The sequence below is a fragment of the Phasianus colchicus genome, chromosome 22, assembly GCF_987193195.1.
Source record: "Phasianus colchicus chromosome 22, bPhaCol1.hap1.1, whole genome shotgun sequence".
NCBI lineage: Eukaryota > Metazoa > Chordata > Aves > Galliformes > Phasianidae > Phasianus > Phasianus colchicus.
In genome coordinates this window covers 7,490,475-7,504,687 of record NC_143457.1, presented here as the reverse complement: position 1 = coordinate 7,504,687, position 14,213 = coordinate 7,490,475, and the positions used below count along the sequence as shown (strand labels likewise).

The following is a 14,213-nucleotide window of genomic DNA, read 5'->3' as shown; positions in this document are numbered from 1 at the left end:
AGGAGCCCTTTGCTTCCTCTAAAACAAACAAAGGCCCACGATTATCTGCACTGCTCCACTGGGCTGCTCCAGTGCACAGAGCACAAAAGCACTGTCAGAATGATTTACAAATGCAGGAAGCACACTGGGAAAGGAGGAAAAAAAGGCAAGGAAGGCAAAAACAAACCAAATAACTAGAAGATAGGAGGATTTGGGGAGATAAAAATAAAAGCTGGGTTATTTTTCCCCTCCCACTCTCTCCATGGCATCCCACAATGTGGTTTGCTCAGCCACCCCATGTGCCGTCCCCTCAGCGAGGGCTCGAGCATGCCTCCACGCAGGGGGATTAGGCAAATCCAGACCCAGCTTGCAGGAAAGTGGGTTAATCCAATATTACTGAGTGGAAAAGGGAAGCAAAAACCTGGTGAAGACTGCACCGTACAAAAAAGCCGCCTCCTCCCCAGATTGGAAGGGGGACAAAGCCCCAGAGCAAGTCACTAAAAAGGGGTCTGGAACAATTTTTGTTTTGTAATTCAATGTTTTTGTTGATACACCTAACCACACATATTTACAGCAGGACGCAATGGGAACATACGCAGCACACTCATGCAAGAGAATATCCATCAGCACCATGAACACTACTCTGTATTTATAAACCCTGCCAGCTGTGCAGAATAGCTTTAAGGCACAACAGCTCATCATTTGAGGGGCAAAAACAACACAGCAGGAACAAGAAAAAACCTCCTACAGCAAAGGACAGCCCTTTCATCTGACCCACCAGCCCCATTAGCTCCTTCTCTGCAAGCAAACCAAAGAGCTGAATCTTCACCTCCTGCAACTTTTAGCTTTTTTTCTGTAGAAGTTACTTCTTTTTTTTTTCCTCTTTTTCAGTTGTTTCACTGGGGCAAGGCAGAGTGCAGAAAAGCCCAGGAAAGCACCAAACACCCCCAGTTTTGCACTATTTTCCATCCAACATTAAAAAAAAAACCAACAAAAAAAAAATTAGTGGGGCTGATCCTAACCCCAACTTCAGAAATCCCAAATGGCACCCTGTCCCAACTCAGAAACCCGGATGGTACCACCTGCAACTTCAAAATCCCAAATGGTGCCAACTAACCCCTTGCACCCATAGTCCTCACGCACCAAAACCAGCCTAAAAAACACACCCCCCAAAAAAACCCAAACAGTAAAACATACAAAAAAGAAAAAAACTTAAGATGACTGCCAACCCATTTCCCCCTCCCCCCCCTTCCCTGCTTTAAGAGCCCAGCTACCTCCTTGTTGGCTTTGTGCAAGGACAGCATCGCAACTGATATTTCCACTGTCGCACTGGATGGTCACATTCCTCCCCATCATTCCTGACCTCATGCCACATGGCTACCTCCATGTCCCCATTCCCAAGGGCAGAGGCTGGGTGTCAGCTCACCCGGTACCAGACGATCTCCCGCATCTTTCCATCCGTCTTGAAGTTGCATTTCAGCGTCACAGCATCACCCACCACCACAGGCGGCAGTGGCTCAATGCTGACTGTCAGGTAGGCTGCAACAGAGGGGAAAAAAAGGGACGTAAGAGCTGGATAGGATGCCGAAAATTTGTTCAAGTGGTTTTGGGGGCATTCAATGGCTCTGTTCAAAGACTAGAAGTTGATTACACCCTACATATGTGGACACCATCATCATATGTACCAAACGCATAAAAAAAGTACCAGTGAAAACCCTTCTAATATTATTTAACATATATTTATCAGCACTAAAATGCAAGGAAAAACCCTTTTGCTGCTTTTCTCTCTCTCTTTTACTTTGCAAAATCACCCAATTTGCCTGCAGGTACCCAAATCTCACCTGTCTCTGGAGGCTCAAAGCTGACCTGTGTACAAACCCCAATGACCAATCAGGATTTGAGATCCACAGTTGAAACTTGCAGCCTCATTTCTCCTCATTTCCTTTCCCCATCTCTCTCCCCTTGGTTTGCTGCAAACCCATTGCAGGAGCACAGAGCTGCGGTCAAGAGGGCAGGCGACTGCATTTCATGTTTAGTTTGCTGTACATCCTCCAGCTGCAGATTGACAGCCCTGCAGATCTGAGCTCTTATTGAGTACCATTTGGCACTGTTTCCAAACAGCACACCCCAAATTCCACTGCAAAAATCCATTTTGTTTTAACAGCTGCTTGCATTGGATGGAAAAGCAATACAGAATAAATGTGGGTTTGCAAACAGCCCCGAGTGGTAGAGGAACTGAGATTCCTTTGCAGAGGAGGCAGCTGGGGTTGGCAGGGATGGGAGAAGAGGAGGGATGCAGAGGTCACACGAGTTCTTTGTGGGCGTATCCCTATTTTTGCCGCTTCACCTTTGACATTTGCCAAAGATCAGGCACAGAAAGCAACAAGCACCAAAGCAATGCTTTGTGCCTGGCAGAGCTCTGGGGACGTGGGCAGACCCCAGACAAGATCTCATCTCCCTCCTGTCCCTGGCGTGGATCAAGCAGCCAATTAAATAAGGCTGGCAGCAGCAGCACGAGTGACAGGTGACAGAGTTGAGATTGCATTTCTCCCTTGCACCTGCAAGTTATTAAAATACACCAGCCCCAGCCTGGCTTGAAGGCAGCCCCTGTAGTTGTTGGTTTGGTTTTTTTTTTCAGTGGGTAAACTGAGACACAGAGGGTGAAAATGCATTGCCAAGTGCTCTGCATTGGCTTCAGCCCCACTCTTGCACATGGTAGTGCAAAGCCAGAGCATCCTCATCTGAGACCCTGTACACACATCTCTGAACTCCATCTTCCAAATGGCTTCAAAAATCCAAAATTATTATTTTTTTGCTGTCTCCCTCTATATGTTGCAAAAGTCCAATAGCTACAGGCTTCAGCCACCCAGCTCGCACCTCAACCCTTGCTCAAAACCAAGCCTCAAATCCAAACTGGGCCACTGCAGAGTTGCTCCTTCAGGGTTGGACCAACAGCACCCAAGCATCAGAGCAGATAATTCAGGCTTGGCAGTGCTAGGAGGATATCTACTTCTTACAAACAACAGAGCATAGTTATGAGATGTTCTGTGCTTTGCCAATACTCTTATTTTGTTGCAACCTCTCACTTTCTTGCATTGGTGCAATAGGGGCCAGAACCTCCCATGCTCAACCAGCAGCAGACGCCCATTTCAGAGTGAAATCTCACCAGAAGAAAAATGGTGAAAGAGGGATAGGGCATGAAGCAAGGAGAAGCAGCTACTTGGTTCCCCAGAGGAGCCAGCCACCAAAATGCCAGGTACATGTGCAGGGAAAATAAAGCCAGGCACTGATAAGAAAGAAAAAAAAAAAAGCAGAAATCCAGATGGACTCATCCAAAACCTGCTGGTCTGGTGCACATCCCCACAGAAATCTCTTATGCAACATCCCAGCCCCTTCTTGGTGAAAGAGTAATGCTGTGATGCTGCTGCCAGCTTGGATTTGGGCTTGCTCATTCCCTCTCTCTTGCACCTGTTGCTGGCAGGGAAATAAGCTCTTGATATGAGCTTCTGCCATGCTGGAATATCCCTGTTAGCTGCTAATTGGGTTTCTTAGTGGTGCATTTGTCATTGGTGGTGATATGCTTATGAATCTCAGCATTCATCTCCCTTTCTTTCTTTCCAAATGTGGAGAACTGCCACATCATGCATCACCATCCTCCAAGATAGACACCCCCAAACCTACTTCTGACTTCTCAGAAGGATGAGTGTGCAGGAGATGCAGAAAAGAGCTGAGTGCAGGTCTGTAGGATTTTGGGACTGTGTCAATAAAATCCCTCCAAGCAACAATTCAGCTTTCTAAGATGTCACAGCCAATGCTTTGTCAGAGCAGAGAAATGCTGGAAAAGGGTCTTCTACAGTTAAAACTGTGGTCATTTTCCTGCTTCTCATGCTCAGCCCAACCATTAGCTAGAAGGGCTCTGCTCCGCATTTCTGCTCCCCAGAATGTGATTATGGGGAGGGTGATGTTCTCATCCTGCTGCGCTGTCCCCCAGGTCTTGCAGCAAGATTTCTCCTCAGCTTCCACCCAAACATTTTTGCTTTAATTAAAGCAAATTTAGTCTTCTTTATGCAGGTCCCTGATGGAGGCATCTCGATATTGTGCAACAGGAGGGTTTCCAAGACAGCAGCTCCCTGCTTGGGTTCACAGGGACTCCCCCAGGCTAAATCCAAGGTAAATTTGCAACGCACAGAATACTCCCCCCCACTTGAATGCTTTTAAGCAAATTTCAAGGTTTGGCCTCACTTTCAAGCCTCTAGTTCATTTTTTCTTTTAATCAGGTGGAAGAGCAGGGACAGAAAGGGGTGCACCAAGAAAACAAATGGGCTAAAATAAGCATATGATCATTTTAAGTCCAAAATTTGCCTTTTTTTCCTGAAAAAGGAAGCGTTGAGCACTTTCCATACTCACAAAGTTGCCAGGCTTCACCACAGAACCCCAACTTCATCTTTCCCTTTCCTCCTCAGAAGCAGAGCAGAACTCACCCCCTATGGAAACAGCGCAGAAAGTCCTGGTCTGGTTGTTCTTTGCGATTTTTTTTTTCATTTATATGGGAGAAGAAAACAGTAATATCAGACACTGCTGAACCTGAAAGTCTTTTGTAACTGTTTTACAAAGGGCTGAGCACTGGATTTGTGTCTAGCCAGCCATCACCTCCATAGCCCCAAAGCAGCTCCCAGCCCTATGCTCTTCTCCTTCCTCTCCACTCTTTTAAAATAAAACATATTTCATAGCCAAAGATGTGCCATGCCACTTTCTGATTAGATTCTGACCTATAGAAATGCAGTCCTCTGATTAGATTTCATCCCTGGGGAAAAAAAAAAAAAGAAAAAAGGTATTTTTGATAGTGAGCGGTGGGAATTCTTGCAACATTCACTTAAAAAAATTATGAAAGGAAGGGGGAAGGGAGAGATAAGTGAAATGTCCTTTTAAATCAGGAGTAACACATTAATAAAAGCAGCTCATTGTAACATGCTCGGCATTTTCAATTACAGAACGGATGCAAGGGAGGAGGTGCAAACACCTATGCATGCAGAAGTTGAGGGATGTTGCTGCATTCTGATGTGTCCCACGGTGCTCCCCCCCATTGAGAAAACCCTTCACCATGTGTCCAATTACTTTTAAACTACATCTAAGGAAAATGCGAGTTTATTGACACTAATTGGTGCTTGCCTTCCCTGTATGCTCACCAATCCCTCAAATCTCAGCGTTCACTACCTCCTGTCCCTAGGTCCTCTGAAAGCATTCAGGAAAAACAACCTAATGGGTGCTTTGCATCATTTTCCCCTCTTTTCCTTCTTCCTGCTCTTTCTTTTCCTTTGGCTCCGATGTCTCCCTTCCTCCATTCAAGGCTCGGCCTTTCCTGTGTCTTCCAGTCTTTCATTCCCCCCCACCTCTCCTCTTGCTGACTTTTAACATGAGGCAAGCCCAGCTGGCTCCTGCTCGCTCTGCCTTTTCATTTTTCTCTACAATTTTGCCCTCCTGGATTCCTTCTGCTGGCACACAGCAGTAAGCACAGGGAAATCCTCCAAGTGCACAGCCCTTCTTTGCAAAGGGTTCGAAAGGATTTCAGGATTTTGCTGATGGAGGAGACACTCTGCCACTTGCAGAAGAGCCACTTGGGATGCTAAAACTATGAGGGATACGGTTAGTGGACACAGTGGGGATGGGCTGATGGTTGGACTTGATGAACTTAGCAGTCTTACCTAACCTTAATGATTCTAAAAAATTGCATTCCCCAAAAGAAGAGAGGAAGATGATGGGAGGTACATGGGAGATCATCAGGGCACAAGATGATGCTGAATTCTCTGCAGCCACAGACGCCAAACTCCAGGGCTGAGGAGCATTAAGCAAACGTGCTCTGACTTGTAGCACTTGGCAACATTTTGTTCATTAAAGATTAAATACCAGCAGTTGCTCCCATTCCTGCGAGCACAGCTAAATACTTTCTCCCTCTCTCCCCGGCTATATTCCTGGCTCCAGCAATGCCTTATTTATGATCTTCCCAGGCAATTTACAATTATAATGGGCTGCTGCCGCTCCTACTAATCCAGGAGGGCTACAAGGGGCAAGAAGCAGCAAAGGACTCCCATCTGTCCCAACACAGAGTGGCCATATTTTGCTGAATCTGGAGCTTTTTCCCCTGGCAAACTGCTGCACTGATTTTTATTTTTTTTTCCTCCCTCCAAAATGGAGGAAAAAAGTATTTTAATACAGGTTTAACATTCACGAGTGAAATCGGATGTGACAGACAGAGGCAGCGTCAGGCATCCAAAGGAGATGGTCCTTTTGCAAAAGGAAAAGGTGGGGGGGAGCCCCTTTGTGTTCTCAAAGGCATGAAGGTGCGTGACTTTTGCCTGATTTCCCACTTTTTCCTTAAAGAAAAACAGAAGCTGAGTATCAACGGGGCAGAATGCCCCAAAAACCAAAATCTGTGCTGGATTTTGTAATTTTTTGTTCATGCTATATTTCTTTTTCTATTCACGTAATAAAGCCATAAGACCCGGCATCACTGGGCCACCTGGAGCAGAAGGAAAATCTCGCTCCCGCTGCGAGGAAGAGCCCTGCTGACAGAGAGCAAATTGTATTAATACTGTGTAAATAGGATATTAACAGGCCGACCAAACAATTAAAGAGCCAGTAATTAAAATTCATCTTCCTACACACCATGGCGAATTAAAGTACAAACATTTAATTAGATGCCTCTTACCTCATCCATTTGCATAAGAGGGAGGAAGCGCTTTGCAGCTGTATCTCTAATTATATTGCATAGGGGCTGTTGGACCACACAGCACCTAAGTCCTATGGCACTATAGGGAAAAGACATATAGAATACATACTATAGAGTATTTTTCTCTAATGAAGTAGGTTGCAATAGGCACATCAAAGCCTACACCAAGACACCCTCCATCTTACAGACATGTCTCATGTCTTGCTAGCTCTTTGTCATTTTAATCAATAATTTTAATCAATACATTGATTGAGCGTGGTTGGTTTTGCCTTTTGACCCTTTTAAATCAAGATTAACTGAGAAAACCACTAAAAGCAGGGCACTGGCATCATCAGTTATAGAGGGACCCTTCAACAGGGTCCTTCAATAGGGACAGGCAGGCCCTAAGGGGTCTGTTTCAATTCAGATTTTGTAATAAAAAATATTTGCAAACTCTTCAAACCAGTGTCCTCTTTTTAAGCCTTGCCAGTCAGATTTTATCACAGTGTCACAGTCCAGCTGGTATATAAGGCCAAACTACAACACCAACTTCCAACAATTTCTCAAACCCAACTGAGACAGGATTTCTGAACACTACCCACAGCTTTTTTTTTTTTCCTTTCTTTCTTAAATCTTGGGCTTCCTTCCCCCCAGAATATCCCAGCCAACTGAAATCCCCCACCAAGTAAAGCTTAATGTCATGTTGTGCCATGGTACCCAAACATAACTGCAGTGCATTTCCAACACTACACATCACACAAGGGCTTCTCAAAAAACTACACCGCTGTACCTTAAGAAAAGCCAATTTTTAGACTTCAGTTTTGTCATCATCATGAATACTACAGCCAGTTTTAAATTTTTATGTCTTAGATTCTTACTAGATCCAACCAGGGCCCATAGCCATGCTCCAATGCAGTGTGACAATAGCACAGGCCGCAGAAAAATGAAGACTGAGGCTTAAAATGGATTATGTTGGTCAAAAAATACCCAGAACACATTGCAAATGCTTTGGGTGGATTTTTATCCACATCAGCACAATCTTGGTATAGGCAAGGATATGTGAGGAAGGGTCTGAACAAAAAGCCACTTGTCTCTCAAAGGGGAAATTCTTTATGGAGAGAGTGGTGAGGTACTGGAACAGGCTGCCCAGAGAGGTTGTGGATGCCCCGTCCCTGGAGGTGTTCAAAGCCAGATTGGATGGGGCCCTGGGGAGTCTGGTCTAGCATTAGGTGGAATGGTTGGTGGCCCTGCATGTGGCAGGGGGGTTGGAGATTCATGATCCTTGAGGTCCCTTCCAACCCTGCCAATTCTGTGTGATTCTGTGTTTGGATTTCTGCAGATAGACCCAGACACAGCCAGAGGTGCTTCTCCCATTGCAAACATGGGGCAACCTCTCTATTGCAACCTTACTGCCAGAAAAACACCTTGTAGCAGCCACAAAGCAATACTAGACCCCCTCTGTCCTTCCCAGAGTGAAGTTATAAATGAAGACTCAATGTCATCCCATCTATTTCAGCACTACCCTGACCTTTGGGTTATGCCATTTAGCAATGGATCACACAAACACAATGAGCAATTTAGGACTTGCAAACCTCAGGAAGATGCAGAGCCACCTTCTCCCTTCCCAGTGCCCATCTCCTGCCTTCTCCAACTCCTTCCAGCATTTTCAGTTTTCTCTCCCCTTTCCCATCCTACCGACTCTCTCCTCTCGTTCATCCATCACAAAGCAAGAGTTAATAAAACAAATGCAAAGCCCTGCTTTGCACAAGCCGATTGTTACCTCCCATGTGTCACCAACAAACAACTTTGCAACACACAGATCCATCCAAGCGGCTAGGCACCCCATGCATGGGAAACAAAACCTGCTTTAACGTCTTTCGTCACACCTTTTCCAGCCAAGGCTTGACAGCAGCGCTGTTCCAGCTCACCGGAGCACAATATGAGAAAGCTCCTTTCACTGCTGGCATCAAGTTAGTGCTTGTAGCACATCTCTGTCAAGCAAGATGTTTGTGTGAAAGCCTCGGGAAATTGGTCATTTCTGGGAGTAGGTTATGGTTTTTTTTGGTTTTTTTGTTTGTTTGTTTGTTTTTTTACTCTGCAGACAGTGGAATGCGTGGTCAGCTTGTGCAATGCAACCCAAAGTGTCACAGCAACAAAACAAAGAGGAAAAAAAGAAAATAAAAGTTTTGAGTAAGTTTGTATTTTTCAGGAGCAAGCCCATGCCTTGCTACAACACCCAGGATAACCTTACATACTTCATTTGGGTGTTTAAGTAGATCCCTTGATAAAATTAGGCACTTTGTTGGAGAGAAACTCCAAAACATGACACCGATGGTGGAAATCCTGCAGTCACAAAGCCAAGGGCCACCTCCCGCCCACCCCAACCCACAGCATCCTTGGACAGAATAAAATCACAGCAAAGATAAACGCAACCATTACAAAATGAGAGATGCTCCAGATAGTGGAAAACTTCTGATGCTGGGAGTGAAAACACAAAAAAAAAATAAGGCTTGGAAGAGAGAAATAGGCAGGAGATAAGTGGGAGCAGCAAGCCTTCGGCGTTATCATACTCAAACGAATGGGAAATATCAACCATATAGGAAATATTTCAATATCCTCAAAGTTGAAGACAAGAACTAGCTGTGATGATACAACCTGACGTTACTCATAAATGAGCAGTTTTTCTGCACACGCACCCATTGAGAAAGACAGATAATCAACCAAAATCACTTGGAAATACCCACCAAGCCCCAAAACCCATAAATCATACTAAAAAGAGATCAAACAATATGGAGAAGATGAGTCTTTCCACCCCATGCAAATTACAAGCAGGGCTGTGCGTGCTGCATGGGTAAGTCCTCTCGATGTATTTTATTAGCTACTACCAGCCCCCTCTGCACAGTCTAGAAAGCCATGCCCATAAATTACAGATAGAATATTTATCTCTTACAGCTGCGCAGACGTGAAGTATGTTTAGCAGCATTTACTCCAGCACACTAAAATTTTATTTATCATTTCTCCCCCTGCGTGCTCAGTACATTGCCCTAAAGCTGCCAGCAAACGATGTATGCCTTCATTGCCAAAACTGAAACCTAAAGCACTCATGGGTCAGCCAGGGCTGCAGATGCCCTAAATGGAGATCACGCTCTTCATTTGCATGAATGTATATATGCAAATTGGGACTGATTGCTTGTGGAGCAACCTGCCATTCATACTGTTTGAAAAACCGCAAATGAGCAATTTAGGGTAGATTCCTTCAAACCAAAGCCAGCTTGTTTGCACCCCAACTTTTTTCCAGTGCAAGCTAAAGATGCTCACGTTTTGCAAAACTGGGGAGGATGCAATGGGTGAGAGATGTCACCTGCCTTGATTAGGACATGTTGACTTTCTGGGCACATCGCACCAGTTGTGAACGCATTTATTTCCATGCAGCATTTCCAGTCTAACCCCCTGAGAGAATAGAACATCACCCTGACCAACCATTGATGGAGCACCACATGTTGAAAGCAACCCAAAACCCCAACCAAATCCCTTTACAGTAATGCATGGGGCCTTCCCCAACACCCTGGGCATGATGTTGGCTGATGCTCAGGAGCAAGATGCCCTGCAAACATAAGCATCCTTCCCCTTGTGCTTGCTAAAACTTCACACCCCTTTTGCTTTTTAGTTATTCAATATTGCGCTGAGGCTGGTGGAATCTGCTAACCCCCATTCACTGCAGAGCAAACCCCTCCTCAGTGCAGATGTGGGTTTTAATTCGATATTAACTGTGGCAAGAGCAGGAGAAGCTGTATTGAGATCCTGGAGCGCTCTGCAAAGGACTGAAAAGGTTTTTTGTTTTTTACCTTTTTTTCCAGCAAAAAGCTCTACTTTAGGTATCAATACAAGATCCCATCAGCCAACCTCTTGCACCTCTGTTTCTCCCTCATTTTGGAGCAGAAAAAAGCAACACCCGGATGCAGTCACTGCTCCAAGCATCCCCCAGGGCTGGGCAGGGATCAGGATCCTGCTACCAAAATCCCACCCAGCCAAATTCTGAATGCAATGCATTGAGAAACACCATCAACATTACAGGAAAAAAAAAAAATGCAAATTATTCGCAAGCAGCTCGGTTTGCTAGAGCCTCACTCTGAAGCTGATACACTGCATGAAGACGCTAAAACTTCAGAAGAAAGTTGCTGCATCCCCTGTGGACCTTATCCCTTTTTTTAGTCCAAACTAGGGTTGTTCATGCTAAAGCGGAAGGTCTCTGCCCTGCACTGGGGTGAGGATTACCAGGAGCTAATTATTTGAAACCATAGCTCACTTCATTAATCTAGGCTTGAGCATAATCCCAGCCTGTGTTAATTAGTGGAGCTGGAAGCATGTGAAGTGTGCTTTTGGAGCAAGTCCCACCCGTGCCTCAGTTTCCCTGCCTACAAGGGGGAGAGCAAGATCTACCATTTTACAAAAACACCTGAGATCTAGCAAAAGAAGAGCAAAACATGAGCACCAGCAAGGGATCATTAGAGATGAACACTATTCCTCAAAAAATAAGTGCAATATTGAATGTTGACATCAGAAACACCACAATTCTCCATAAAACCTTCTACTCCTCCAGCTTTAGTTGAGAGAAATACAAGCATGGGGTGGACAGAAGGGGAAAATAAAAATTAATTTTCCTGAAGAGCAAGGATGAGGATTTAGGTCTGGGTGCTGCTCATGGGTTTCCCACCATGTTAAAAGTCCCAGTGAGGGGTTGTGCACTGAGCAGGAGCATGACCACAGGCTATAGTGAAGAATTTGCTTATTTCTTTCTTCATTTGCAGGCAAATCCAACTAGCCCAGACTAGTGATTGGTGATAAATGGGAGCTGTCTGCTCCCACTCTTCTCCCCAGCTGCCTGTAATCTCTGCTTATGCCATCAGTTCTGTGCACTCTAAATGGGAAGGGATTATTGTTGTTATTCTCTTTTTTTCCATGTTCTGAACTTATACACCAAGGGCACGACCTCGAGCAGAGAAATGAGGAAAATAAAACCTGGTAGCAGGCAGAAGTGCTTCAAAAGCCCAAAAGCAAGGCAAAGCCACCTCAGGAGAGGAAGGGAGGAAAGGAGAGAGGGAGAGAGCAATGTAGGGATGAATGGATGGAAGGAAGAAGGGAGTGACAGACAGGGAAGGATGGAGAGAGGGACAGAAGAATGGAGGGAGGCATGGAGAGAGGGATGGATGGATCAAAGGATGGACAGGCAGAGTAAAGGGAGGAAGTAGTGGGAGGGATTGAAGGAGAGAGGTATGGAGGGAGGGAGGAATGAAGGGAGGGATGGAGAGAAGAATGTGGGTATGAAGGAGCAGAGAAAGGGAGGAAGGAGTGAAGATTTGGACAGAAGGACAGAGAGAGGTAGAGTGGATGGGGCTGGGTAGGACGGATGCACGTATATGCTAGATTACATACATAACCCCATGGGATCCCTTCACCCCCTGCCCAGCCCCACACAACCAAGCCCTTTTCCTACCACCTTCCTGCTCAGGGGCTGATCTCGATATCCCAGACCTAACACCACTACAAGGAACAGCAATGCTCCACCCCTTTGCCTTGAGCTGGGCTGCTTTATCTCTTCAATTCTGACAGCCCAAGCATCACGCTCATCCCCTGGCATCCTCCCATTCGCTCATCCTCTATCTGCCTCTTTTCTTCTCCATCTCCAACGCCTGCCACACAAAGCCGGATTGCTAATTCGAAGCCACTCTCTTCTCCCCAATTTACACTCCGTGATTAATAATCCCTTTGCTCTCCCAGTAATGCCGTGCCGCTAATAAGATTAAAACATATCACCCTCTTACAGCAGCGATTCATAACACTGATTTACTGTTATGTTGCTGCTACTGTGGAGAGGATGCACATGCCTATTACCTTAATCCCTACCCATCTCTGCTCTATTGAGAAATAACTGCTAATTAATACCTTTCTGTCTTCTGACTGCTTCCAGTTACGCCTGACTATCATTATTTGGCCAGCTTTTTGCCGTCAATCTGCAGGACTGATAGGGCATCCTGTTTCCTTCAGCTCTGCTAAGCAGCTCAGTTTATTTTGTTGGGGTTTCTCCCCCCTCCCCCCCCAAATTTGTGACATCCCATTGGTCCTCCCAGCATGAGTTTGATTGCACTGAGATAGAGCAGAGCTGGGTTTTCCAAGCTCCTTTTCCATGGGGTATCCTAAAGGCTCACGAGGATGTACTGGCCCCCATCCATAGGCCCCCACCATCTTCATTCATTTTTCTCCACTTTCCCACATCCATCCTTATTTCTGCATCCATCCCTATTTTTACATCATGACTCTGCACCCCCAAGGCAGTCTGGAAATGGGACACCCCCCAAAAAACCCAACTGTTTTATTTCCGCATCATGACTCCATGTCCCCAAGCCTGTTTGGGGCATCTTAAAAAACCTCAATTGCCCCATTTTCCTCCCACTTCATCCACTAGGAGAGCACAAACCAGTGACATCAGAAACAGCAATAGCAGCAAGACCTTGGGATAGGAGGCGGGAAAAAAAAAAATAAAAATCAACAGAGCCTCTGATCTGATGAATGCGGCAGGGGAGGCCAATGCTCTGCTTTTAATAAAACATAACGAAGCGTAGGATCATAAAATATTTCCTTTAATTCAGTGCTCCCATGAGGGTGGGTAATAGAGGCTCAGTAATGCAGTAGGATTTCCTCACAGTTTGCCAGCAGGGAGAGGACAGAAGGATTTGTGAAACAGCCCATTTACAAGCTGTAAATGCTCTCCTTCCCATCCCAGCCTTATTTTGGGGCAGAGGGAGCTCGGCTGTTCACGCTGCAGTCAGCCCTATCTAGCCACCTACGCTATATCTCCTACATATCCCATACAACCAGAGCATTTCCATCCTGTCACACCTTTTGGGGTACCATCCAGTCAGCTTTTGGGTAGAAAAAAGTGAAGTATAGCATGACATAGCCCTCTATGCTATATCCCACATAGGTCCTATATAGCCAGAGCATCCCCATGCTCCTGCAACTATCGGGGCTCCAGCCAGCCAGCGTTTGGGGTTGAAATAAGTGATCAAGAACAGATGCTCAGCTCTTGCCTGGCTGCTTCTTGCCCCCCTGCTTCTCCCATCCTCATATGCTCATGGATGTGCTGCACATATCCATACACAAATCCATATATCCACACCTCCCAGGCGAGGTGGCATAAGTGATTAACATCCTCATGTTAAAAATCTCTCTGCATCTGCTTTGTCCTACACCAAGCACTAAATATAACCATTCAGTATACTCTCTTCCTTCCAAGAGAGATAACATTGTTTAAATAAGCCTTTTAAATTTTAAAGAGTTGGGTTGTTTTCTCACAGTAGGAAGTTTTTAGCAGATCAGAGGATAGGAGAAGACGGGGGGGGGGCGGATCTGGGCAAACAAGTGATAGAATGCAGCCCCACCGCAATAAGAAATCCCAGAACATGGGCATCCTTCCCATCCCAGTGATCAAATCCTGTCCCTGCAAGGACGTCTCTTACTCCAAAGTCAC

At 45.5% G+C, this 14,213-nt stretch overlaps 1 protein-coding gene across 3 annotated transcripts in view; it reads right to left on the bottom strand.

Moving 5' to 3' along the window:
- IGSF21 (immunoglobin superfamily member 21) overlaps positions 1–14,213 on the bottom strand; it is a 68,803-nt gene that overhangs the window by 12,542 nt on the left and 42,048 nt on the right. For 2 of the 3 annotated variants that reach the window (XM_031613290.2, XM_031613289.2), the window contains exon 2: positions 1,406–1,518. In XM_031613290.2, the coding sequence (XP_031469150.2) occupies positions 1,406–1,429 (24 nt within the window). In that variant the 5' untranslated portion in view covers positions 1,430–1,518. Of the gene's footprint in view, positions 1–1,405; positions 1,519–4,386; positions 4,439–14,213 lie in introns of those variants that run through there. The other variant, XM_090123236.1, reaches the window with a different exon arrangement.